The sequence below is a fragment of the Morus notabilis genome, unplaced genomic scaffold (assembly GCF_000414095.1).
Source record: "Morus notabilis unplaced genomic scaffold, ASM41409v2 Scaffold264, whole genome shotgun sequence".
NCBI lineage: Eukaryota > Viridiplantae > Streptophyta > Magnoliopsida > Rosales > Moraceae > Morus > Morus notabilis.
Genome location: NW_010368055.1, coordinates 490,738 through 517,357, shown reverse-complemented (window position 1 = coordinate 517,357; position 26,620 = coordinate 490,738). Strand labels below are relative to the sequence as shown.

At 34.0% G+C, this 26,620-nt stretch overlaps 3 protein-coding genes and 1 long non-coding RNA gene across 4 annotated transcripts in view; 2 read left to right on the top strand and 2 right to left on the bottom strand.

Moving 5' to 3' along the window:
- LOC21403367 (bidirectional sugar transporter SWEET14) overlaps window positions 1-1,207 on the top strand; it is a 6,120-nt gene extending 4,913 nt beyond the window's left edge. Inside the window, exons 5-6 of the mRNA XM_010114440.2 lie at window positions 308-427; window positions 774-1,207. Of these exons, the coding sequence (XP_010112742.2) occupies window positions 308-427; window positions 774-992 (339 nt within the window). The 3' untranslated portion in view covers window positions 993-1,207. The remainder of the gene's footprint in view (window positions 1-307; window positions 428-773) is intronic.
- A 2,808-nt stretch (window positions 1,208-4,015) lies between these two features.
- Window positions 4,016-6,475, top strand: LOC21403365 (rRNA-processing protein FYV7). The gene is made up of 3 exons (XM_010114438.2): window positions 4,016-4,412; window positions 4,920-5,029; window positions 5,776-6,475. Exons 1-3 carry the CDS (start codon window positions 4,244-4,246, stop codon window positions 6,076-6,078), a joined length of 582 nt encoding a protein of 193 aa, XP_010112740.1. The 5' UTR covers window positions 4,016-4,243; the 3' UTR covers window positions 6,079-6,475.
- LOC112094702 lies at window positions 6,422-7,082 on the bottom strand. The gene is made up of 2 exons (XR_002903648.1): window positions 6,663-7,082; window positions 6,422-6,494 (listed from the first exon to the last, which is right to left on the bottom strand). It is a non-coding gene; the product is annotated as an uncharacterized LOC112094702 (long non-coding RNA).
- A 6,763-nt stretch (window positions 7,083-13,845) lies between these two features.
- Window positions 13,846-17,766, bottom strand: LOC21403364 (protein TRANSPORT INHIBITOR RESPONSE 1). Its single transcript, XM_010114437.2, has 3 exons — window positions 17,066-17,766; window positions 15,235-15,727; window positions 13,846-15,091 (listed from the first exon to the last, which is right to left on the bottom strand). Exons 1-3 carry the CDS (start codon window positions 17,527-17,529, stop codon window positions 14,291-14,293), a joined length of 1,758 nt encoding a protein of 585 aa, XP_010112739.2. The 5' UTR covers window positions 17,530-17,766; the 3' UTR covers window positions 13,846-14,290.
- Between the last annotated feature and the right edge of the window lie 8,854 nt (window positions 17,767-26,620).

Below are 26,620 nucleotides of genomic sequence, written 5' to 3'. Positions count from 1 at the left end.
AAAAAATGGATTACCTTGGCGGCAAAAATCCGCGCCATTAAAATTTGCGCTCCAAAATTATTTGCGACGACATTTAGGTTATTAGCGACGACATGGTTATTTTTTTAAACGGGGAGTAATTGCGACGACATGTCGTCACAAATATTTTATTATTTGCGACGACAAATATCGTCGCAAATGGCATTTCTTGTTGTAGTGATAGTACTATAGCTAGCTTCAATGTAAAATTATTCATGAAAAAATATACTAATCATTATTGCTTTTCTTTGATGTCTCATTATGCATGTTTTCTTGGGTTCTTGATCAGAGGCTAGTAATCAAGACAAGGAGTGTGGAATACATGCCATTCGCGTTGTCATTCTGCTTAACCCTATGTGCTGTAATGTGGTTCTTCTATGGCCTGCTTGTCAACGATTTCTTCATAGCGGTAGTTATAACTTATTATATATTAACCATGAGTTAATTACTTCAAATGTTTTCCATTGTGTACGAAGAACGATACATGTCATTTGTCGTAAAACTAAAATTTAGAACAATGTTATTAGACACTAGTGTTGTCGAGCACCACTCACTAACAAAATATAGGTCCGCAGTATGAGACTGATAGGACTATCACTCTAAGCATTTTTCAAATTTTAACTTGCTATAAAGATAAAAAGGATGGGACAAAGTAGTAAATAATATTTATTTTACAGAACTTACAGCATTTTGACACATGTATTTAAGATACTAATAACGAAACCTAATATGCGGGGTTCATTTATTATGATCAGTCACCAAACATTCTAGGATTCTTGTTCGGGATTGCACAAATGATATTATACCTTGTCTTCAAGAATTCCAAGAAAGAGGTGTTGCCGGAGTTTAAGCTTCAAGAGATGCCACCAAACGTCGCCGCTCAGGCGAACGCCGTACAAGAGGCGACCGTCATTAATGGCAATAATATTCCAAGCTCAGAGAGAAACAATAATGACGTAACTATGATAGTGTGATCATAGCTAGCTAAGGCATTTATAAACCAAAGTTGAGAATTGCATGAGATGTGTATTGGCTATAAATATATGCAAATGTGTAATTAGTTAAAAAGAATTAAGTAGAAGAAGAGACTAGAGGGGAAGGGAATTTAGACAGAAAAAATATATTGGAAGCGTTTATACAAGGTTTATCATGTTGTTTAATTTGATTTCTCCTCATGCTATCATAAAGATTTTCCAGCTACCTGGTCGTGTAAGTTTTTTCCTTTTTATTATTTTTATGTTTTCATAAATGAGTCGTACGTGTAAGATTTCTGTTGGTTGAAAATGATATTAAATACGTGCAAACATGCACAGAATTGTACCTTGGTCTATTATATGTCTCCATGACCTTATAAGTAAAATTCTCCATTTTTTTATTATATATTTATATAACCTTCATTATCTGTTTAATACTTGGGCGGAAAGAAAGGAGGAAGTAACCTTTTTGCTTTCTATATCAATCAATTTATTGCCTAGAAAAACTGTTTATAAAAAATCCATTTATTGCCCAAAAAGGACGGTAAAATTTTGGGAAATTAAAATTAGAGGTGGCCATTGCCTAGGGATAAAATATGTCTATGGAAATCAAGCTTATTAGCAAAGGGAAAAATTTTGTGCAGAATGTAGTTAACCAATTACTCAAAAAGACATAATTTCCATTCAAAAGAAAAAAAGGACATAATTTCACTTTTGCTTCTATTATAAGGTGACGAGTTTGAATCCCCACCTTAATTTTTTATAAAAAAATAAAAAAAAAATTACTCAAAAAAGATGGTAAAGGCTAGGTTGAACAAATGATCAAAGGTGATCATTGACCAGAGATAATTTAATGGAGTTTTTGTTCATTATCTTCTTATATGATGCCAGGGTTGATGACATGCTAATTGATCTCAAGAAGAGTCCAAAATAAATAAAAACCGAATATTTTGTCATTTTATGGTTCACAAATTCAATGATGAGATATTAGTACATGCCTATCTTGCCGCTCTCTCTCTAGTTTTACTCCTCCCTGTTTCTCTCTTCTGACGGCGGCGCTCGCATCCAACAAATGAGAGATGCTCGACAGTGTGCAAATCAATGCTTTGGAGAGAGAGAAAGAGCACGACAGAAGAGGGAGAGAGCGGCGGAGGGGAGAGAGAGAGAGCGGCGGAGGGGAGAGAGAGAGAGCGGCGGAGGGAAGAGAGAGAGAGCGGCGGAGGGAAGAGAGAGAGAGCGGCGGAGGGAAGAGAGAGAGGATGATAGTTTAGAGTGAAGAGAGAGGGACAAATATTAGGATTTTGAGTGGAATTCTCATTTAAGGGTATTTTTAGAAATTTATTGTTTATAAATCTAAATTTACCTTAAATTGGCCCATTTATTAACTTTTCTAAAGTTTTAGCCTATTAATTTTAATTCCTTCCAAATGTTAGCCTATCTATTTCCCTCCATCACCCTTATTATTATAAGGTACGTAAAAGCCCCCTAATCCCCCGATCCTCAATTAGTGATACGCCATTAACTTGCCAATTTAGCGGTTTTTAGGTTGGAAAAAGACGGTTTAGAAAATCGATGGTATGAGGCAAGGCAGGGCGGTTTGAGGCGGGCATTGTTTGAGCTTATTAAGCCTAATTGCACTTTTTTTTAAAAACAACCTAAAAATTTAAAGATATTTTATATTTGTGATTTTACTAGGCTTGATACAATTAACTTGCTAACATTTTAAGTTGAAAAAAAAAAAAAGAAGAATCAAACATCAAACACCATGCATGTCTTTGCAACTGTGCAACTATTTCTTAGTCATATTAACAAGTGAAAAGGAGATAAATACTTTTTAGAATGCATGGTCTTAGATATAAAAAAAACTATATTAATTAAAAGGATAGACAACTACCCCATAAAATGCACAGTCTTAGATTTTCACTTCTTACTCTTGACTAATAGCCTTTAGTTAAAGTATTGTATTAGTTAAAAATGTATTAATAAAGAGTAAAAAATAAAAATCTTAGAGCAATATATGTAATGATGATCTCACTAATTTTCTCCATTAACAAGTTTTATGCAAATAAGATCATACAGGATTCTCAAAAAATAAAATAAAATAAAATAAAAATCCTACAGGGCTAAGTTGAAGCGCAGCCCTATAGTCCACACTTGTCTCATAAGCCCAACAGCCCAGTAGTCCATACATAGTCAACTGCCAAAAAAATGCTAATTTTTAAAGATACCCTTAAAATGCAACCCCTTTTATTTTTATTCTCGTGAGATTAGTTCATATATTTCTACCTTTTAAATTATACTAGTTAATATTAGTAGAAAATAGACCAATATGAAAAGCTTAAAAAAGTATATAGGCTAATTTTTAGTTGTAAAAATTAATAGGCCATAACTTGTCAAATTATGGTTCATAACCAGATAAGTCATGGATAAATTTGTCAAGTTATGGTTTATAGCCAGACAAATTATGGACAAAAACCGTGAATTATGGATAATAACTTGTCAAGTTATGGTTCATAACCAGACATGTTATGAACAAAAACAGTAATTTGGCCTATTTATTAACTTATGTAAACTATTGGCCTATTAATTTTAATTCATCTCAAGTCTTGGCATATTTTCCTCTTTCTCTTAAAAATAATATTTTTAGTAAGTCGAATATTTAAGAGATAGAATATGCAATTTTCTCATAAAAAAAGAAAAAATAGAGAATTTAATCTTAATAAATATCCCTTAAAAATGCACAGATCAAAATTTTTACTATTTACTCTTAATTCATAACCTTTTTAATTAAATAGTTACACTAACAAAAAATTATTTATCAAAATTAAAAAATAAAAATTCAGACTCATACACCCTCAAAATAAATTCACCCTTTTTCAAAAAAGAAATTCATACGTTAGTCTCGTAAGCCCATATACTCATTTTAATACTCAGTCGTCCGGACGGCGTCGTTTTAGAAACTGGAGTGAATTTTTTGTTTTAATTCATTTTTTGTCTAAAGAACCGCAGCATTAGCACGAGAGCTTAGCAAGAGAGAGCAGAGTCACACGCCGCTGCAGCCCCTTCCTTCCTTCCTTCCTTCCTTCTCCGGGCGCCGCCGGGCCACCTCTCATCGCGTACGCCACAAACTGCAGTCGTTTTGATTCGCAACAATTCATTCCCCTTTTTTTCTCTTTCATCCGACCCTCTGTGTGCCCTAATTCATCCATTCTTCGATCAAATTCCTCACTATTTCCGAAATCCCTTCAAACATGAAGAATTGGCCCCCAAAAGACGAGGCGAAAAGAGGCGAAATTAGCGGCCCCAAATCGGTGAACATGAAGAGAAGAAACAATAAGGCGAAGAACATGACGAGTGGCCTTTCGCTCGAAGCCTTCAACGCCAAATCGAATAGGAACTACTACAATCCAGCTTTAATAAGTACAAATCCCTCTTTTTTTTCTTTGCTTTTTTTTCCTAAATTTGATCATATAATGTCGGTGCATTCAGCTGAATACGGAAAAAACTTTAAAAAAAAAAAATTTACTGTAATTACAATGAATTTGGTTATAGGATTTTTCTTTTTAGTATATTAGTTTAAGTTCTATATGTTGAGAGAATAGTTCAACTTTTTCTCTTGTTTAAAAAAAAAAAAAAAAAAAAAAAAAAAAAAACCTCCAAACTTTTCTTGGTTATATTTGTTATGTCAGATTGAGTAAAGTAAACAAATTGGCATTGTTTCAACCGAAAAATGTGATGGTGATTGCAAATCCGAATTTGATATCTTGCATATTAAAAGGAATTATTGAAGAAGCTCATGTGAGAGTAATATTAATTGGATGCTTGGTTATTAACTTATTATGTTGTGAATGATAGTGAAATTGTTTCTATCTTTTGCTTCTGTATTTTATTTGTTTAATTGACGGGTTTCTTGATGTTGTTTTGCAGAGAAGCAAAAGGAGTTCTATAAGAATGCTAAATATGTCAGCAAGTTTAAGAAGTCAATAAAACAGCAAGGTCAACAGAATGATCTTTCCTCGATTATAAGACCCCAAGAGGTTGGATGTGAATTACATCTAGTTTATTTGATTTGATTTTGGCTTCCTTTTTATTTTTTTGAATGAAACTTCCTCAAAAAGAGGAGAATATTATTAAAGAAAGGAAAAAGAATACAAAACAGAGACTCGATCAAGAGAATCTGTAAAAAGGCAAAGCTTCCTTTTTATTGGTCTCTCCAGAAACTGTTTGAATCTAAATAATTGATTGGAGAATTATTTGGTAGCTTATGAAAGGAAAAAATAACTATTAATAAGACATGGTTCTAAATCGCATATTACACTAGAATCATATTGTATTAAGCAAAATATGAACAATTTAATAAAACTTCATGAAAATCTGATGGCTTAAAACTGTGTCTATCTAGAGCTTTTTTTTTTTCTCTCTCTCTCTCTACCTCCTTGTCTGAGAATTTTCCTAAATGCTAATATGTTGGGTAGCTCGTCAATTTTTCTAAGGGATTATTCGACAAGGCTGAGTATTTTCTCAAAAATTTGCATTACTTTTCACACATTCATACCTGGTACTTGAGTTCGAGATTTATGGTTTTTGAGGAGAATTTTGAATCTTCTTAACCTTATATATGACATACAGTTGTTTGATTGTTTGATAATTCTATGTTCCAACAATTTGGCATGATGTTGCTGTCCTCAAGAAAATTAAGACGCGCTATAATTCAAAACGCTCTCTTAAGTGGATCCTTGCTTTTGGAGATGATAGTTACATATCCTTTTATTGCTTGTCCCAGGATGATAACGAAACAGAACGCAACAGTGAGATGATGAATAAGAAAAGCAAGAAGGGCAAGAACAAAGGGAAGTTTAGTTTGAAAGAAATATACGATAAGAAGCGTGAAGAGGAAGAGAAGGAAAAGATGGAGAGAGAGGCAATTATTCAGAAACAGAAAGAAGAAAGGGAAAATGCCAAAGCGCGCAGGAAGGCCGTGAAGGAAAAGATGTACAAGAAGACGCGTAGCGGTCAGCCTGTTATGAAGTACAGAATCGAACGTCTCTTGGAGACAATTCAAGGTTCAAAGAGCAATAATAGTTGATAAAAGTTCTCCAACTCTCAATAGGGAGTGTTTTTGCGTTTGTATCTTGGTCATCATAAATGCTAGTGTACTCAGTTCACATGTTTTCTTAATTTGTTATGTTTTGCAAGGTATCAGCGTTAGTTGTTGGTACCATCAAATACTGTAAGAGCTGTAATAGAACAAATTATCCGTGGTTTATGTTTATGATATATCATTCATCACATCAGAGAGGCAAATTTGTCAAATAAAAATTACAGTTATTTCTCCTACGTGGCTGAAAACAGACGAACCCATTTCTCATTTAGCCAATTTCTACGACACTAAGCTCTCATCTCCATTAGCCATCAATCAGCGAGAGGACTCGTGTAATGATTTATTTTAGCCTTCTTGCTTCCCTAACTAAGAGCGAGCAACCGTTCATCGCAAGTATAAAACTGCATAACCGTTAAGATTCCTTTATCAATTGCCATGCAACAATCACATAGCAGGATTTACACGTGCATAACAATATGAAAACACTCGTTGAAATTATAAAATCATACATAGCCCACAAGATAAGAAGAGAGAAAAACAAGAAGTAGCTTGAGCTGTATAACACTCACACAGCCTGAGGAAAATACTTGGCTTGACCAGCCTGAGAATTCTGAAATCGACAACAAAATTGTCAACGGATGCGATGCACGGCGAGAACGTTTTGCCTAGGAGGCGGTCTGCAGATGACCATGAGGGTGAGAACTATAACAATCACCATTAGAAATCTAGACAGATCCAAGCCTTCATCTAGCTCCGAGCAAACCATCTTTCCCATTGCTAGGAAAGAACGACCCCCTTATTTTCTGTCCTTCTTTCCTGCTTTTTTTTGGGGGGGGGCGGCGGGGAGGGGGTTCTCTGGCTATTATCTTCTCTGCCAAAATGGTGAAAGGAAGAGAGCACTAATACAACAATACTAGATGCTGGAGATATAATTTAAGTTGAAACAAGTAAAGTCAAGTCCGCCCTTTGTCAAGTCTTCTCATGTATCAGTCATTAGTCATTATTTGAATTTTCTTGGGTCAGGTTCTTCTACTTGGGCGGCAGATTGTGTCAATACATGACCATTTACACCGACTAATAAGGCATACAACAAATGTAGTGCCTGCCCTTTTCAACAACAACAACAAAAGTAGAAATAATATATGCTTCTCTTAATGTCAATTTCGACCCCTCGAACTACACTCTTTATCCCATTTTGACCCTAAGATTTAAAATGTTATAAATTGTACCATAAACTATGTTTATTGTCCCATGTTTGGCCCCTCGATAAAATCAACCATGTGACACTCATATGCTCAGTTAAATATTTTAAACAAATCATATTTAAATAAATTTGAAAATTGAAAAAAAAAGGGTAAAAAGTTACGATCTCTCTCTACATGAGCTCGTCGGCTAACGAAATGTGTAATGACTAATTTCATTTTAAAAGGTGTAATTTGCCTAAAATACTCTTTAATTAATCAGTATGTGAGGTTAACACGATTGTTTCCATCAAGCTTTAATGATTTTAGTGATTAAAGAGAAACATAAGATAAAAAAGTATAATTTCAAGTGCAATTTGTGACATTTTGAAGTTTCAGGGTTGAGGCCAAAAATGAAAGCAATCATTTTTTTTTTATTAATTTCAAAATCCCCCCCCCCCCGAACTTTATTCCGTTAACAATTTTGCCCCTTCTGTTACAATGAGTAACGAAATTGTCACATGTCACTTATTTAGTGAGAATTGAAAGCACAATTACATTTACACCCTCTTAATCAAATAATTCTCTATTTTTATTGAAAAAATTCACCATCTTCGTTCCTCATTTTCGTTCCTTTTTTTCCTTATATTGTTCATCAATAAAAAGTTTGCCAATGTGCAAGAGTTGGAAGTTTGAAAGCGTTGTGTTGCTCAATTTCATTTGCCTCTTACCCAGTAAGCACTTTAATCTTTTTGCTTTTCAGTTTTTCTTTTTTTTTTTCCGAGTTTTGTACACGATTTCTTAGTGCCCATTTTGAATAGATTTCTGGGTTATAATAATTGATCATAATTTGCATCTTATGATGAAAACTGATTTCTTATTTAGATCTGGCCGATGCTGATAAGTGTTTCCAACACTTACTTTTCTTCTCTTTCCTATATTGCCCTGTTGAAGAAGAAAAAGATGACCATAGAATTTGCAAAACGAATAACAATACCACGCGAAGATGAATTCAAAGATGCTTAGAATTCATTTCAGAGAATGCTCTGAACGCGCCCTTTTTCTTCTGTCGCAGCGTTCAAAATCTTATTATTTTATTGTGATTTCTCTGTATAAGCAAATGAGTATCAAATTTTCAGTGGCTTGGTGGATGCTCTTTGCAAAGAAGTTTCAAAGAAAATTTGATGCTACATCCATCAACCAACAACTATAAATACAAAAAAAAAGGGGGACAGAATGGGTTGTATTTTGAGTTTTTTAACGGTTTTTTTAATAATTTAGGGTTGTTGCAAATTAATTTACGGTAATACTCCTCTTAGATAGATGATGTACCTAATACGGGGCGATTTCTGTCACATTATAATGGAAGGAGAAAACTTATTAACGGAATAAAGTTTAGGAGGAATGAATATTACTTTTTAAAATTTAAAGAAAATTTGATGCTACATCCATCAACCAACAACTCTAAATACCCAAAAAAAAAAAGACAGAATGGGTTGTATTTTGAGTTTTTTAACGGTTTTTTTAATAATATAAGATTGATTAATTTACGATAATATACTTCTCATATAGGTCATGTACTTGATACGGAGTGATTTCTGTCACATTGTAATGGAATGAGAAAACTATTAACGGAATAAAATTTAAGGAGAACGGTTGTTATTTTTTAAAATTTAAAAGGTAAAGTGTTAAAATGGTCATAATTTAGGAAGAATTTTTAAAATTAATCTTTTTTTTAATCCACATGTCATACGTTTGCATCGGTTCAAGCACTTGTTCTTCTCTTAAATAAATATATATATAATTTTGAAAAGGAAAGCGACTTTCTATGCTAATCAACCGTCTTTTGACATGCATTTCAGAACAGGGACAAAAATAAAAGTATTCTTTGCCGTGATAAACACGTCTCAAAAAAATGTGGGGTTGAAAAAATAAAATAAAATGAAATAAGCCAACAATACAAGTCTCTAATCCGCTGTATGAAATTTTTCTATGGTCCAAGTATTATCAGTCTCTGCTTGGCATACCTTTCCAAAGAAAAAAGTGTTATTTGTCAAGATAAACCTAACTTATAGTGGTCAAAAAAAAAAAAACCTAACTTAAAGATGATTCGTGATAACACCTAATTAGTAATCCATTCTGATTTGCACATTAGATTATTCTGAAAAGTAATCCATTTTGTTTTGCACATTAGAGAATTTTTAAAAAAAAAAAAAAAAAAAAAAAAAAAAAGAGAAGAAGAAGAAGAAGAAGAAGAAGCTGACTTCAAGCTGCAGCTTTCTGCTTTTGCATTGAGTTGGGCTTTCTATTTGTATTTTCAGTTGGGTTTTAAGAATTGAAAGCCCAGAATCATGAATTAGAGGAATTCACTTTTATTCAAAATTCAAATATACTATTTTTTGAAATATAATTTACACATAAAAACAATAAAAGTAACTATACTATAGATTTAGCCTCAGATACAAAAAAATACTATAACTTTATATATATATATATATAGATTGCCCACAATTCTCCAATAACTTAGTTGACTTACAGTTACAACAGAATACAAATTGGCTCAAAAGACCCCCAACATAGTTCTGAAGCTACCAGCACAAATAACGTACCATTGGGCACAAACACTATTACCCTCAAGCTTCAAACAATAACCACCTTAAAGCCATTTCTCTCTTTTCTGTTTCTTTCTTCTTGTTCTTTCTTTCTCTCTTTTTTTGGGGACTCAGAATAAAGGAATCTAATCATGATTCTAAAGTCAGAATCATTTTTATTTTCCCCAGTAAACCCATCTTCAATCTATATATATATATATTTATATATACACTGTAACACTGAACACCGTTGCAACTTTAACTGAACCGTTGTAACTTTATAATCATTCAACATCAACCAGCTACAGTGGAATCATAATGGGTTAGGGTGAAACGGTAAAAAAAAAAATGAAAATGAAGATTGAAAATTAAAAATTAAAATAAAACATGGTGACGAAATCAACAGAAGAATTATAAGCAAAAAGGAGTGTAAGGAGCATAAAACTGATGATGATGATGATGGTGATGGTGATCATGATTATTATCATCATCATTATCATCATCATGATCATCAATTCCCTCAAACGTGTGGCCATCATCAACCAATAAAATGTATGCAAATTTTTGTGAGGGCCTCTCTTTCAACGGACACATTTTTCACTCTTTCATTCACCCACTTTTTTTTTTTTTTTTTTTTTTTTTGGTCTCTTCTCTCCTCTATCAGGATCTGTGGTTGGAGTTGGAAGAGTGAGATAGGGTCTCCTTGTTACGTTACTTTCAGTCTAACCTGTCCTTTTGCTTCTTTTCCTGTTCTCGAATTTTTTTTCTTCTTTATTTGTAGGTGTTTTTGTATATTTTTAAGAACTTTGTCTGATGTTCTTTTTTTTAAAAAATACTTATGTTTTTTATTTATTAATTGTTGCATTTGTATTAAATTTAGTCAAAAATTAAATCAGATTGAAAAATAATAAAAATCAGGCAGCTGATAAACATGAAACACTGATGTTCCCAAAGAGGAAACATCAGAGAAATTTTCTATTTCTTATTGAAAAGGGTAATTGGTACAGATAGTCTCCAACCTCTTCAGTAGGTGACAGTTTTGTTCATATTCTTTTAATTTTAGCAAAACGACCTCCAACCTCTTTAAATTGGTATAATTAAGACATTTCTGTCAAGATCCGTCTAAATATTAACGGGAGAAAGCACGTGACGCCCCACGTGACCTGTGTTTATAGTGGAAAGACGAAATTGCCCTGAAATTAGTTTAACATGTGAACTACTCTTCAATTATTTTTTTTTTTTTTTTTTTTTGTTGCTGAATAAAATTTACTCTTCATTTATTCGGTTCATCTTCATCAATTTTTGGAATTAATTAGGGGTTCAGAGAAAAAAGGGGTTTTTAAGAGTGAGAAATTAAATGAGTGTCTAATTTGAATGAATCCTTTTCTTCTTACTTTGGACTTTGCTTCAATTGGCGACAATAAAATTTGTTATTAGGTAGAAGATGATTGTTCGGCGCGAAAAAGAAACTCAGCCGCCTATTTAATCAGCATGCACAGATTTATTACATGTTTATTAAAATAACGGGATTATTTTGTGCTTTTTAACTAGACAAAATTCATCCTTGTATTTTTATATAATCACATAGAATGCACTTTTGATGTCAAGGTAAATTTTGTGGTGGGATTTCCCCATAGTTAGGGTCTCACAATATCACTTAAGTTTCGTAACTCGTTTCATTAATTCGTGCAGATGATTCATGAAGATAGGTTGCATGTAATGCATGTACCCATTATTATTTACAATTGGGAGATCATGTAGAATTTCTCTTCATGTCAGATTTAGACAAAATTAGACGTGCCAAAAAAAAAAAAAAAAACATGAAATGAAGTAGGGAGAAATCCTAAAAGTGATAAATTTGATCTTTGATTTTTCTTACATTTAAGAATAGTAAATATAGTGTTTTTCGAAAAGTTTTATTTTTAATGATACTCAATAAAATTGTTGTCTTTAAAATTTCTTTTACATTGAGAAAAAAGTCGTGTAGTTAATTTTGATTAAATATGACATTAGAAGTGAATTTTGTATGATTAAAAGAACTTACAATAAAATTTGTCAAATTTTTTTTTTTAAAAAAAGATTAATTGTATACTAAACACAGCAGGCAGTTTTAATACCATTATAATTTATAGCCTTAATACTTTGGTTGCTGGGTGGGTCATCACTCATCAGGTGGTGGTGGTGGTGTTGGACTAGAAAAGAGAGGGTGAATGATGCAAAAAGTTGTGGACGCCATCCGATGTCACCGAATCCATCACGTGCCTCCACAGTCGACTTTCTCTCTCTCCCCCCGATAAAAATTAAAGGAAAAGTTAAAGGTTACCATAACTGAGAGAGCAGAGCATTTACCAGACTTGCTTTCCTCCATTTTACTGTCCAGTAATTTTCTGGCTTGTTTGCGTTCCTCAATTGGTAGCTTTTTCTCCATTTTACCGTCCAGTAATTTTCTTGTTCGTTTGCTTTCCTGATTTCCCTCCTTATATTACCCGTCAAAAGTTTCAATCAACTAACATATCGTAGGAAACACAGTAGAGTGTGTTAAATTTCTAATAAAATTGTTTTAACAAAGTGTTTGAAAATTTCTTGTTAGTTTTTCTACGTTTCGGGCTTGTTTTTTTGGAGTTTAACTTGAGTATAATTCTTGAATTGAATTTGAGTTATAACTTGAGTTGAATTTGTAACTTGAGTTTGTGTTTGGTTGTGTACATTTGAGATAAGAATCATTTTGAGTTTGTGTTTGAGTGAGCCAAAACTTGAATTTGTATTTATATAGTATTTTAATAAAAACTCAATGCTGATGAAAAATTTTAATATGGTATATGGGTCGAGTTTTATTCGTCTTTTCATTGTTAACACATAGAAAAAAAAATCATCTCAATCAGAATTAAAACGAAAAAATTATAACATTTTTAAGAATAGAAAAAATAATGTTCATTAATTTGAGTTCGAGTTTCTAAACTCAAGTTGAAGGGGAAACTTGAACTCGAGTTTAAACTCAAATTTAAACTTAAAAAAATATGAACTCAAATAAAATTATAACTCGATTTGCCTTTTTTTTTTTTGAGTTTTTCACTCAAAAAAAATAAGCCCTTCATTTTTCATTTTTTCTCATTCTTTGGTTGTTTAGTAAGAGTATTATCATTTTTGGGAAGCCAAATTGCCAGCTACGTTCTACTCATGCAAGTTCATCATGTAAGAATTCATGAATCTGTGTTTCTTTTTTTTTTTTTCTTTTTTCTCTAAAGTCTTCTTCTTCTGACTTTATTTTAGCGTCAGAACTCAGAACAGAGTAACCTTTTGCATACAAAGCCAGCCCCGGATGATTACGCCTGGTCATTATACTTTTTCCCCCTTTTTTTCTTTTCCTCTTTTCAAGAATGTCGAACAGTCATCATCTTTCTACGTAGCTCAACTTGATCATATAACGTTATGTATATTCTCTGTATAATTCCTGAATTCCCTGCATAATTTAAGTACATTTTTCCTCTCCGATGGTCAAGATAGAAAAGAACCAATTTTGCACAATGCAGAGTCAGTGGAATTTTAGGAACAAGATTGACAAACTATCATAAAAATATATATAGTAGATCCAAGAATACCAGGTAAGGCTCTTAACACTTTCCTAGAATATTTGAAGGAGGTTGATTAAACTCCGAATTCGCAACATACAAAAAGTCGTATCCCAAAAATTTACTATGTATTCAAATTTGTTAATAGTTTATGTTATGAACGCATGTACACACACACACACACACACACACATCTTTGGCACGATGAGGCATTCGTTTTCAGTTAATTTTTCTGCAGTTGCATCATAGAAGAACCTACGAGCTTCAAGAACATGCAAATAAAAAGAAAACCACCACTGGCAAAGTGCATTAGAATATGAAGCTTTATTATTCCTTGGGAAGAGGCTTAATAACATTGATACAAAGATGGGTCCACGATAATTAACTTCCTGCTGCTTGCTGAAAACAATGCAGCACAAATAAATGCATAAACATGCGAAAATATAAATAAGTCTGCAGATAAATAGTATACTGAAGGATTCCCGAATAAAATTAAAACTCTGTTCTGAATGAATACATACGACAACAGGAGTTTATATCTCTCTCTTTTTATTAATATTACTACTAATTGGTATCGCATAGCTCAGCCAAAGAGTAAAATGAATGGCAATCGAGCTCTTGTGCCTCTCTCTCTCTCTCTCTCTCTCTCTCTCTCTCTCTCTCTCTCTCTCTGTATTACTCTGCATACCCCTGGTTTTACTCCAATCAGAGCTTGCTGCAACATATATTAAGCTACGATATAAATCAAATGGAGAACAGTGAGTACCCTATAAAGCATGTACCTGCTATATTTTTTCACTTTCAACTCGAGACATCAGAGGGGTTTGAATTATGTGGCTTGAAACTTGCGATCTTTTCAAGAAAGCCGTAGTGCAGAAGAATCTTCATCCATCGTCCAAACAAAGCCAGGCATGTCGAATCTTGGCCCGGCAACAGACCGATAAATGTAGAGCTTCTCAACAGGGCAGCTCTCGGGCCTTGTATCTGGAGGTCCCCTCTCATCAATAACCTCAACGTTTAGCCTGGGCATCTTCTGACCAAGCAGCTTACATGCTCCATAACTCACCATGCAAGAAGACATCCAAAGGGATCGCATTGTCTCCAGCTTTGCAGCATTGGCCAAAAGTGCCTTGTCACCAAATGGGCAGTCCCTGATCTCCAGCTTCCGAAGATTTTCGCAACCAGACAAGACATGGTGAAGCCCCAAATCACTGTCTCCGGCAAAAGCAAGAGACAGCATCTCTAGCTTCTTTGCATAAGTACCAATGTACTCAAAGGCACGATCGGTAAGGAGACCAGAGACAGATAAGCGCCGAAGGTCCTTGCAGTGCTCAACAATAGCTCCAAAACCCGCATCCAGTGGCCCGAGGGTCAGGTAATCAGGAGTTCGTGGCTCAATAATACAGAGTCGAAAGCATGTAAAGTTGGGTCTGTTCCTGGCAATGGTCGTCAAGGCAGCGTTAGACATTTGACGGCAGAAATACAGAACTGAATGAAGCTTTGGACAGCCTCCAGAAACAGAGACAAGGCCCTGTTCTGTCAATGACACGTTTGGTTCTGCCACGAATGGGTCCGATGGAAATACTCTTAGTTCTCGCAAATCCTTGCAAGATGCTGCTAGTGCCTCAAGGCCAACATCTTCAATGTAATCCAAAACCTGTAGTCACGTCCTCAATTAGATAAAGAATGTAGCAGCAAGCAGAAAGTCATCACATCTACGAACATCTAAGAGTCACACCTCAAACAGGATGCTAGTCAATAGATACCATAATTCACAGAAAAATTCAAAAAGAATCATACCCATAGACGCTGCAATTTCGGACAATGGCTAAGAAGCTTGATAAGGTGTGGGCTCTGGATAGCAGCATAACTCAAGTTTAATGATGTCAGCCCAGGGCAAATAGAGTAAACAGCTGGAAGATAAGCCGGCACTGCTTCCCAAAACCCAGATAGGCTCTTCAATTCCTTGCAGCCTGAAAGAGCTCCTGCTAGGTTCGAGAAGACTTCAGGTCGCAACTCAGCTGAGTAGGCTCCTGTGCCTAACTCAACTAGCTGAGGTGCTTGCCGAAGTAGGTTGGCTAGCTTCTCAATAGGTACAGTCCGGTTAAGCCGCAAACTCCTCAAGTTGGGACACCTACCCACGAGGCGTTCCAAGGCAGTGAAACTCATCTCAGACCCTAAGCAGGAAATGTCAAGGGAAACTAGTGAGGTGTAAGTATCAGGAAAATGGCTGAGCCAGTGGCCACTCAGATCATCCACATCACTCTCCCGCAAGTCTAGCTCTCGCAAATTCCTGCATTGGCAAACCGCAGACCCATTGAAGAAAGGCAAGAGGCATTTTACATTGCTCAGCACAACAGTTTACGAACAAAACTAGAAGTAGAAAAGGAAAAGAGCATAAATAATAGATTATATATCAAATGTAATTGCAGGGCTGCGTCATTGCCAACAATGAGACGTGTGTGCGTAACTTATTTGGCACCTTTATTTGAAAAAAAAAATATCACACAAAAAGGAAAATTTACAAAGTAAGAATCTGAAGCCCTCACTCCTCAAATAGACTAAGGTCTCGTTCATTTTATCGATTCGAGTTTTCAGTTTTAAGTTTCTACAATTAAAAGCTAAATGTCACATGTAACTTTTTCTACTACAATTAAAAACTCTCAGAAAATATATCGTCTCAACTTGAATTAAAAACTCAAATCCGCGAAGCGAGACCTAAAACTTTTACTTAGGGCAAAAATACATACATATATATATATATATATACACAAATAAAGAAAAAACAAAAGGTACAAAAAAGAGAATCCCGTGAAAATTGAAAGAAACCCACACTATCCAAAAGAGCAACTATCATAAGACTGAAAGCAACCTCAGGTCAGAGACTCAGAATAGACCATAAGAAACAAAGCAGCTAGGGAAAAAAGCAACCAAAACCAAAACGATCTTCACTAGATTTTGCGCAGAGAGATTGGTGCCACAAACACAACTTACAGAGGCCGACCTCCATTGCTTCCAAATGTAGAGGCCAAAACCATTTGAACTACAGACAATGGCATAGAATTAAAGTTTCTCCGGAAGAGCATAGGCTAGTCTAAGAGGGAAAGTGAGACGTTACATAGAAGAAAACTCATTTGGCTTTTGAAAAACCTAAACATAAACTTAAAACCGAAGCACATCAGATCTCTAACGCGTTCACCGTCGTAACTAACTCAAAACACCATAACATCTATAAATTAGGTGAGAAAACGCTGAAAATTTGAACAGATATAGAATGGCTTCTTACTGTCAGAAAACCCATTAAAAAGCCTCCAATCTATCGCTCTATAGCTCAACTACAAGGTGAGGTTCAAGAAAGCTCACTCATTTCACCAAACCAAACGAAGGACAAAAATATCACATAGAAAAAGATCGACTTTGACACACTCCCTCACTTGAACTTTCTCCGTTACCAAAACAGACCCCGAGAGACTAATAAAAAATGAAAAGAACATAACTTTCCATTTACTAAATTAATAAAATCTAATTCAAGGCCCGAACTTTCCTCTTCTTTCCGCCATTTTCCAACCAAGCCCAAAACGGGAAACAAATCCAAATCGAAACTGAGAACGCAGTACAAAGCAAAACAAACCTGCAATTGGCCGCAATGGCGGCGAGGCCGTCGGTGCTGAAACCCTCGCAGGAGGAGAGCACCAAGGCCTTGAAGTTCTTGAAGGACTTGGCTATTAGCTCCAAGCTCTCGTCCGTGACGACCATCCTCTTGAGCCTGATCTCCTCAAGCCAGGGGTAGGCCATGGCCATGGCGGAGATCCAAGGGTCGACATAGCCACCCCAGCCCTCCGGCACCAGATTGAAGTCGGCGAAGTGCGGCTTCCCCTTCAGCTCGATGGATCTCACATCCGGGAACCTCCTGATCACCATTCTAGGGCTCACAGCGTAGCAGTTGCCGACAAAGATCCTCCTCCGGCACCACCGCTCGATCTCGTACCACGACTTGCACACCATCGAGATCGAGTTCCGATCGGCGTCCGACTGTATGAACGAGAACACGTGCTCCAGCACCTCCTCGGGAAACGAGCTCGCCATTCTCAGCATTACCGCCACCACTTCCAGAGTCTTCTCCCGAAACTCTTCCGAAGACTTTCCCCCTCTCTCTCACACTTCCTGAGCTCTCGATTTCGCAGAGTTCGCAAGAAAAAGACGCCGTTCGCGGAGCGCGTGCTGTTTTTCTTTCAGATTTGAGCTCTTGGTTAGATCTGAGACTCCATTGACGAGCTTATACTTGCAGAGAGCGGAGAGAGAGAGAGTAAAAAATAGGATAGAAAGAAAAGAATAGAGAGAGAGAGGATAAGGATTTTTATGTTGCGAAGGGGGTGGGGTTAAAATCTAACCATGGTTAAAAAGGTGTGGTGGGGTTTACGCTAGTAACGATGATCAACCGTTATGATCGTCACACGTGGGTCACAGTTAAACGTGAACCGTTCGATCTGGTGTGAGGGTGGGGTGATCTTATCCGCTGGTCGACGAAGAGGAGCCGCATAAAACGGGTGTACGTAAGGGCGTGGAGCCACCTGGGGTGGTGATATTTTGAGTGTGTTTATATCGTTTCGTGAGGTTTTTAGGAGAAGACGAGATGACGCGATATGAGATTAGAAAGTTAAAATGGGAGATAATAAAATGTTATAATGTGTACCGAAGGGGTGTGGAGGGGGAATCTCATGATTCGCGTTGCACGGCTGGATCTGAGGGAGAGAAGGGATATTGCGGGGACCACACAAGGGGTGGTGAGAGAATATAAAAGTTTTTAAATAATAGGGAATGATTTGATGTGAAGTCCGGTTATCATGACATCATGGCCGTCCAATCATGTATACTGGTTCATTCCTGGTGTTACTCTTATCAAATCTTAAAAAAAATTTCCAAAAAACAAAAACAAGAAGAAAGAAAAAGAAATTTCAAGAAATAATTAGGAGGATTAAAAATATGGTACACTTATCAATTTAATGACATGTAGGTCACGTTTATTTTATTAATTTGAGTTTTGTTATAGTATAAAATTCTTAAAATAATTACATATAACTTTTTTACTACAGTAAAAAATTTTCACATAAAATCACATCTTAATTAAAATAAAAAACTCGAATCAACAAACTAAACCAGTTATTACCTATTTACCCAACGGCTTAGATCTATTTCATAATTGGTTATATTATTTACCATAACTGAGATACGTATGTTGATGCCAAAAAGTTTTCTCAATTAATGAGATATGTATGTAACTATTTATATGTATTTTTCTTTTGAAAACTATTTATGTTGACCTTGCTTAAATGCCAAAAAAGGGTCTTGAGGAAAGAAAAATGCCAAAAAAGAGAGAATATAGTTTGCATACAGATTACAAGCTGTTTATCCAAATAGTGATTTTTTTTTTCTCTTTACCTTTTTTTTTTCTTTTCTTTATGTACTAATTGACAAGGTTCCAACAGACTTCCTATTGTCGAGTTCTATTCTAACCTCACTTTGAATAACTTCGTGATAAAGTTTAGTCATTTTGATTGGTATATGATTGTGTATAAAAAGCCAGTTGTTTCTTCCACTTACTATGAATGCCCTTATTTCATAATGTTTGATAGGGCTGTAAGAAATCACCTTGAATCCGACGAACCTGATCGAGCCGAGCCGACTCTACTCAAAAATTTTGGGTTTCTAATTTTTTATTTAATTTTTAATTTTAATTATGTCTAACCCGCACTGCGTAGGTAGGGGCGCGGGGTGAGATTACATGAACCTGAGGTAACCCTACCCAGCCAAACATGTTCAAAGTAGGTAAAACAAATGTCCAACACTTCAAATTCTTACTTTCATAAGTTTATGGACTTTATGCTTTTAAACTGTTAACTCATTTATGTTTTGGATTCACGGTTTGTGTAAAAAATGCTTGTATGTCATAGTTGTTGAATGAGGATATTCTTTATTTATATTTGAAGTGTTTGATTTCAAAGTGAGTGTTTTAATTGTTCACATTGCATTTAGACCCCCTCTTGAAGGAAAGACATGTTCTGTTTGATAATGATTTCTTCTGTAACAAGCATAGATTAATTGACTAAAAATTGATTAAAATTGATGAAGTCATAGATTAAAATTGATTTTCACTAACCCGAGTAATCCGATCCTACCTGAGGTCACCCGAAAAATTACGGGTTTGTAGACTTAAGAGAGTGTCACGGCTTAAAATTTTTTTAACCCGCACTGGTCGGGTAGGCTCAATTTTTTGACTCAACTCTACCCTACACGCCGATTTACTCCCCTAATGTTTGACATGCTCTTAACTAACATAAACAACTTTGTCAATTTTGGCCAAATTGGACAATTTTGCAAATTTGGCCAAAACATCGTACATATTTTTAAAAAAAAAAAAATTTGTCTTTTCATCGACCAAGTAATTGAAATCCAAAGCAAATCAAAAATGCGAATTTTTTCTTTAAAATAAATAAAAGAAAGTTTATTTAACAATTGGCTGATGGGCACCTGAGAAGTCCAACATGAATATAATAATAACACCAAAATAATATAGTAATAATCGTAATAATAACCATACTTATTAACCCAATTGAATGGTCATTATGGGGGTTGAGGAAATCGTTCAAAAAGTACAAACAACTTACAACTGCACGTTGCATCCTAATCAAGACCGTCAGATGAGTTTTCCTTTTTCACAGTGTACGGACCCAAATGGGTGGTTCTAGCAGGAATTTTAATGTACACGTACTACCCCCCCCCTAAAAAGCCCGCGTAAATAGTAAATTTGGGTTTCTGAAAATGGCAAAAAGGAAAAGGGCCAAAAGTACTAAAATACCCCGCCTTGGGTTGGTTTAGGTAGGGACAAAGGAAGGGGTACAATAGTCAGTCAATGAAAAGGACATTGTATTATGGGGTTCCACTGGTTCAGCATGGAGTCCATGGACCTGTCCCTTTTGATGTCCAAAAGCTGAGAAGTTTAGAAGATCCAACGGCTCATATTCATCTCTCGTAAAGCGGACATCTTGACCATTGGTCTGGTAGGGGCGTCCTTATCGATGGGCAAGAAGAGCAACAATTTGGAGCTTGTCTTTACTCGTTCCCTTTTTTTTTTCCGTCTAAAACCTTTGTAAACGAAAATAATATTTAAAAAAATAATCAAAAAAGTGTTTTGTAGATTATAGAGATGTTAAACGCTCAGAAACTTAGGTCTCAATCGGTTAATTAATTAATTGATTAATTAAGTTTTATTTTGTGATTTGTTAATAGCCAGCTGAGTTGGCCTGCACGTAGGGTTAATTGTTTTATTAGTGTGAAATCGTGATTAATATTTAAAAAAATCGTTGATTAGTTAAAATAATATAGGATTTTATGATCAAGCCCACGCACGGTTCTCCGGGAATCTCTCTTCCCCTCGAGTGGAACGGCTTAGACTTTACTGTACACATAAATTAATAATGCAACATATTTGATTTTTTCTATAAAAAAAAAAAAAAGAATTCCCAGCAAAGAAAATGAAAATAAAAACAAATGATAGGAAAACGTAATCTTTGCCTTATTTAATGCTGATGTGTGATTTAATAATATCCAAAGCTCATAATTAATCGAAAAGAGGTGGGCAAAACTTAGTAGAAGAGCTTAACAATTTTTTTTTCTTTAGTGAAAGTATATTAGGTGCCTTTGAAATTCATTCTAAAATAATTTTATTTTTTATATGAAAAATAAAGTGAAAACATATTCAATCTCAGACAAAAATTATTTTTAAAAATACATTTGGTAGTTTTATCAAGAGATTATTTTCAGTATGAATAACTCATTAATATCTCTCTCTCTTTCTCTCTGCTCGAGAGAGGAGAAAACGAAAACAAAAAATAAAAAATGACTAAAAGTCATTTTTCATTTTTCTCTCATTTTATACTAAACTAAAAAATCGTTTTCATTTATGTTTTCTGTCTTTATTACGTCAAACGCCGCTTTAACAACGTTTTTATTTTTTTTTCTCGAAAAACGTAAAAAATAAAAACGGAATCAATTTTAAACACGGCCATTATTTTCTCCTTTATCAAATTTTATTTTCAAAAGCAGGCCGGTTACATAAATTTATTATATTTTAAAAAAAAACACAAGTTAAAAACAGTCTCCAAAACAATGTCAAGCGAACCCATATGCTATGTTTTGCAACTCGAGTCTTATTAAGTATTGGAGGAAGATGAAATAAAAGGGTTAGTTAAACCATCATATGTCCACTTATACTATGAAAATATCCTTTAAAATCACATACGTAAGGGAGTCAGAAACAATAACATAAATACGTATTAATTGAGGCTAACAAGGTTCGAAGAAATAGCAAAGCTGGATGGTCTTGATGGTAACAGAAGCCCAAAGGGCAACATCTCAGGGAGATTGACGTTGACAAGTCCTAAAATATTGGTTTCGATCACTTTAATGCATTTTAAAGCCATGACGCCACATTACTATTTTGCCAAATAAATTGAATATTTAAAGCATATATACATATAACACTCCACGTGATCGAAAGCTAAGTTTTTTTTTTTTTATGTTATTAATGATACAAATACAATACCCTTCTTATCATTACTGGAAGACTCTATTAAAAAATAAAAAAATAAAACTAATTGTGCACTTTGCTTCCAGAGCTTGAAGCCAGTGTCTCTTGTGTCTCATGTGCAACACCCAAAAAAAAAAAAAAAAAAGGGGGGAGAGAGGTTCAATTAAACTTTTATTCTTTGAGTGATACAAGAAACAACGCATAAAATTATTTAAATAATAATGATATTTTCTTTTATACTAAGCTTCTGCAAAAATTGAGGCAAAGAGGATTATTAAATCTATCTTCTTTCGTGAAGAAAATCCATTTGATTGGCCCCACTAATGGGGAATCTGAACAAATATTGATTATAATTTAAAGATTATATGTCATTGTTATATAAACATCACCAGATCACTATTTGAAGATTAGCCTTTTTTTGTTTTTCGGGGGGGAAAAAAAAAAAAAAAAGAGGAGCAGTTGAAGATTGCGAAATTTCTATGCAAGTTAAAAAGCTTCAGGCAAATTAGTCTTAATGTCCAGCTGGATCGGTCTTTACACATGTAACGTTTTAAAAAAAAAAAAATGATGCGTAATACAGTGTTTATTTTTACGATGATAATTTTAAAAATAAGTAACAATAAAAAATTCATTTATTCTGTAACGTTGAAGCTCGGAAAGAGAAGGCTAGAGAATGGTCTTCAAGAGCATAGGGCGTTGGGTTGTTTAGGATCAAGAAGGGGGCTGCGTGGAAGGCAGACTGGATCCAAAGGGAAGGATTTAAGGTGACAAACAAATGAATTGAAACAACGGGATAAATGGTACAGAGGCAACGGAGAAAGAAACCTAACGGTGGTGAGTTTCGACGACACGGCTAAGGCCGGGTGTGGCGGCGGGAGTGGAGGTTTTGGTGGCAATTTCGGCGGTGGTAGAATTTTAGTACTGAAAGCTTAAGAGGCCGTGGAAAGATCACTTTTTTGCTATATTCCAATTAAAATTTTAACCGTCAAATTTTTATTATATTTTACTATTTTAATGTGATTTTTATCAAATATAATATTTAAAAACATACACTATCATCCCTACTAAAGAAATTAGAAAGCTCTATTTTTTCAAAACCAAACAACAGAAGTGACCATCTAATTTTGAAGTAAAATAAATGACTAATTCTACTTCAAACAGTGCAACAATTTTTTTTTTCCCATGCCCTTAGCCGCATTTAGACCGTCGTCAATACGAAACGAACGACTAAAATTGTCGCATAGGATCCCCTCAAAGAGGGATAAAAATGTTACGTAGGACTGAATGCAGTCCCAAACTTTTATGGCCACAAAAGTTCTTATAATCAATCATCATCAAGTATGAAAATGTTTAGAGTTAATCAATATTACTGGTGTATTTGAATTTTATGGTCAGTAATTTGTTTATCTTAATTTTAATATCTCTAACTTTAACCTTTTGAATTTTAAATAAATCCAACTTAACCCCTTATGTTAATATTTCTATTAAAATTAGACGGAAAAAAATAAAGTAGTGCGATCACGTGGTCAACTTTCTGTTTTGAGTTTTCGTTAAAACAAATGAAAAAAGACTACATGACCATATATAACCTCATTTTTTTCCGTCTGATTTTAACCAAAAAAATCTAATAAAAATATTAAGTGGGTCTAAATCAAAATTCAAAGGATAAATTGAAGCTTTTAAAATTTAAAAGGTAATATGGAAGTGACTCCAAAAATTGAGGGCACAAGTGAAATTAACCCCAACATTTAAGCACACAGTTTAAAAAAATTAAAGTTATCCAATAAATTTTAGTGCAATAAAAAAGGCTAGAATAGTCAAAAGCAAAACTTTGGAAAAACGGGTCTCCTGCCATTAGGCTACAATGACACACACAAAATTTTGTGTATATGCACTTGATCTAATAATTGCTCAGACCCATGTTTCATTTGAATGGGTTGGGAAGCAAATGGATACATTTGAAAAGTTCCTTGTAACAAAATTATACACGTCAGATCTATTATGAACCAAAAATACTTTTATTTTCTAGAAAATTTAAAGTTGACTTAAAATTAAAATTCCATCAACCTTAGTGCATGCATTTTGTTTGATGAAGGGCCAAAAATTGAGTCCAATTTATAATTATCCATACGAATATAGTTATAAATACATGTATTTTGTGATTGTGCGAAAAAGATAGAATAGTCAATAGTTGACGTAACTTCTTTATAACATGCATGCATTATTTTATATCATACGAGACACAAAATGTGAGTACGTTTTAACATTGCTACTAATAAAAACATAACAACTCAGCTCGTGTATAGTTTCGTTTATTTTACTAATTTGAGTTTTTAATTTTAAGCTTTTACCGTTAAAAATTATTAAAAAATATCACATTTAATTTTTACTATTACATCTCAACTTAAATTAAAAATTTGAATCGGTGAAACAAATGAAACCACTCGACTTTTAATAAAGCTGCCTAAGCATAAACAGCTATTATTTTCTGCATATTTCTTTTAGTCATTTTCTTCATGTCTTTTCCTGTCAACGTGAAAGAAACAAAACCTAATCGGCAATCACCGCCCCCGTCCAAAGGCGACTTTTAAGACTCCTTGAGGTATCCAAATCTAATACATAACAGAAAGAAAACAACTCAAATCTGAGGATAATGTTATGGGTGCCAATTATTACTTATCGAGTATATTTCACTTAATCAATTGTTTTATATTATCATTTGGAGTCCAAATTTTAATAGGGGCCCACGTTTTTGTGGAAAACAATACAGTTTACTAATTGTAATTGGACATTAGTGCACAAAAAAAAAAGTATTATAAGTGGGAATGATGTGATAAAGTAATAATACAATTTAAAACAATCAAATCAAATTTAGATACAATTATTAATTATTAAATCAAATCAGAAAAATGTCTAATTAAATAATATATTATAAGTTAACAAAAAATGACAAGGATTTAACAGTAAAAAAATGTTCAAAAAAAAAAATTTGTCCCTTTTTTCATACCCTACATAAGAATCCTTCAATTGTTATTGAATTTAAACCTATCAAAAAAGCACACATATAAATAAACAAGTATTTGATAACTGTGTAATTTCTTTGAAAAGTTGGCGCAATACAAGAGGACCATTTCCTTCTCTTTGCTTAAGAAAAATTCTATTTGGCATCGAATAGAGGTTGGGTCCTATAAAAAAACATAGAAAAAATTGGTTAACTCACTTTTAAAAGTGTATGGATTGGATTTTAATCCTTTTTTCTTGATTAATACTTTTTGTTAATTAATTATTTGATTACAAAAATGTATTAATTAAGAATAAAAAGTAAAAAATCAAGAATCATATACTTTTAAGAGATACTTATCAAGATTTTTCTATAACATAAGACCTACAAATTGGCTTTTGGCTAATTCTGACCCAAATATAGCCTGAGTAAGTGTGTAGTAACCCTTCCAAAAAAAAGAGACAAATACTTCTCAAAGTACAGGAGTATATTTTTATCTCTTAATCTTAATTAATATCTTTTTTAATTAAATAATTATATTAATTAAAAATAAAAAAAATAGAACTTTGGATTATACATTTTAAGAATAATACTTTGTTCATTTTATCGATTCGTGTTTTTAATTTTAGGTTTCTACAGTTAAAAATTTTTAAAAAATGTTACATCTAATTTTTTCTGCTATAAAGAAAAACTCTCAGAAAATGTCACATCTCAACTCGAATTGAAAACTCAAATACATAAAATCTCCGTTTATTTTACCAATTCGAGTTTTACTACAGTAAAAAGCTTTCAAAAACAGTCATATATAACTTTTTTACTATAGTAAAAAACTCTTATATAAAGTTACATCTCAACTCAAATTAAAAACTCAAATCAACGAACAAATTATGCCTCATTTATTTTACCGATTCGAGTTTTAAGTTTATACAGTAAAAAGCTCTAAAAAAATGTCACATTTAACTTATTCTGCTACAATAAAAAATTCTCAAAAAATATTACATTTCAACTCAAATTAAAAACCCAAATTCACAAAATAAACGAGGCCTAAATAAACTAACAGTAAACGAGGCCAAAGTTTCAGCAATTTTCTCCGCCTTTTTGATGAGCAAAATTTTCTAACTTGTAAGGTAGCCCCAATATATAGAGGAAAGTCAAGGTCAAGCAAGGGCTATGAATGAGGCCCAAGAGTTGTGGGGGGGGGCCCTCTAAGCGTAGGGCAGGAAACAAGAACTGGCTGGAGCAATAGAGGGTGGCCAAAGTCTGCTTGCCCTAGTACCGGCCTGCACTGTCCAATCAAACTTGTGTGAGTGACACTTCCTTTTCCTTTTTACCCTTTTATTTTTTATTTTTTTATTTTTTTAATTGTTTTTTAAGTTTCTCTCTCTTCCTGGGCGTGAGCTTTATCTTTTGTACAATGTCGTTTTGACGCAAGGGAAATAGGAAAAAGAGAGAAAAAGAAGCTTTTGCGAAAGTCACAGTTGTGATATGATTATCACCGACAATAACTTATCCTCACCTTTTCTTGGGTAATAGTACTTGCGTGTCGTTATATCATTTGCTTACTCGCTCCACCTTAATCCAAATAGTTGACTGTGATT

Bases quoted from the DNA above. Each gene is read 5' to 3' on its own strand.
- LOC21403365 (XM_010114438.2), top strand. From the start codon at position 4,244: ATGAAGAATTGGCCCCCAAAAGACGAGGCGAAAAGAGGCGAAATTAGC. The intron at 4,413-4,919 runs GTACAAATCCCT...GTTGTTTTGCAG, and splicing joins CTACAATCCAGCTTTAATAA to AGAAGCAAAAGGAGTTCTAT. The intron at 5,030-5,775 runs GTTGGATGTGAA...TGCTTGTCCCAG, and splicing joins CGATTATAAGACCCCAAGAG to GATGATAACGAAACAGAACG.
- LOC21403364 (XM_010114437.2), bottom strand. From the start codon at position 17,529: ATGCTGAGAATGGCGAGCTCGTTTCCCGAGGAGGTGCTGGAGCACGTG. The intron at 15,728-17,065 runs GTTTGTTTTGCT...TTGCCAATGCAG, and splicing joins GCCATTGCGGCCAATTGCAG to GAATTTGCGAGAGCTAGACT. The intron at 15,092-15,234 runs GTATGATTCTTT...ACGTGACTACAG, and splicing joins CGAAATTGCAGCGTCTATGG to GTTTTGGATTACATTGAAGA.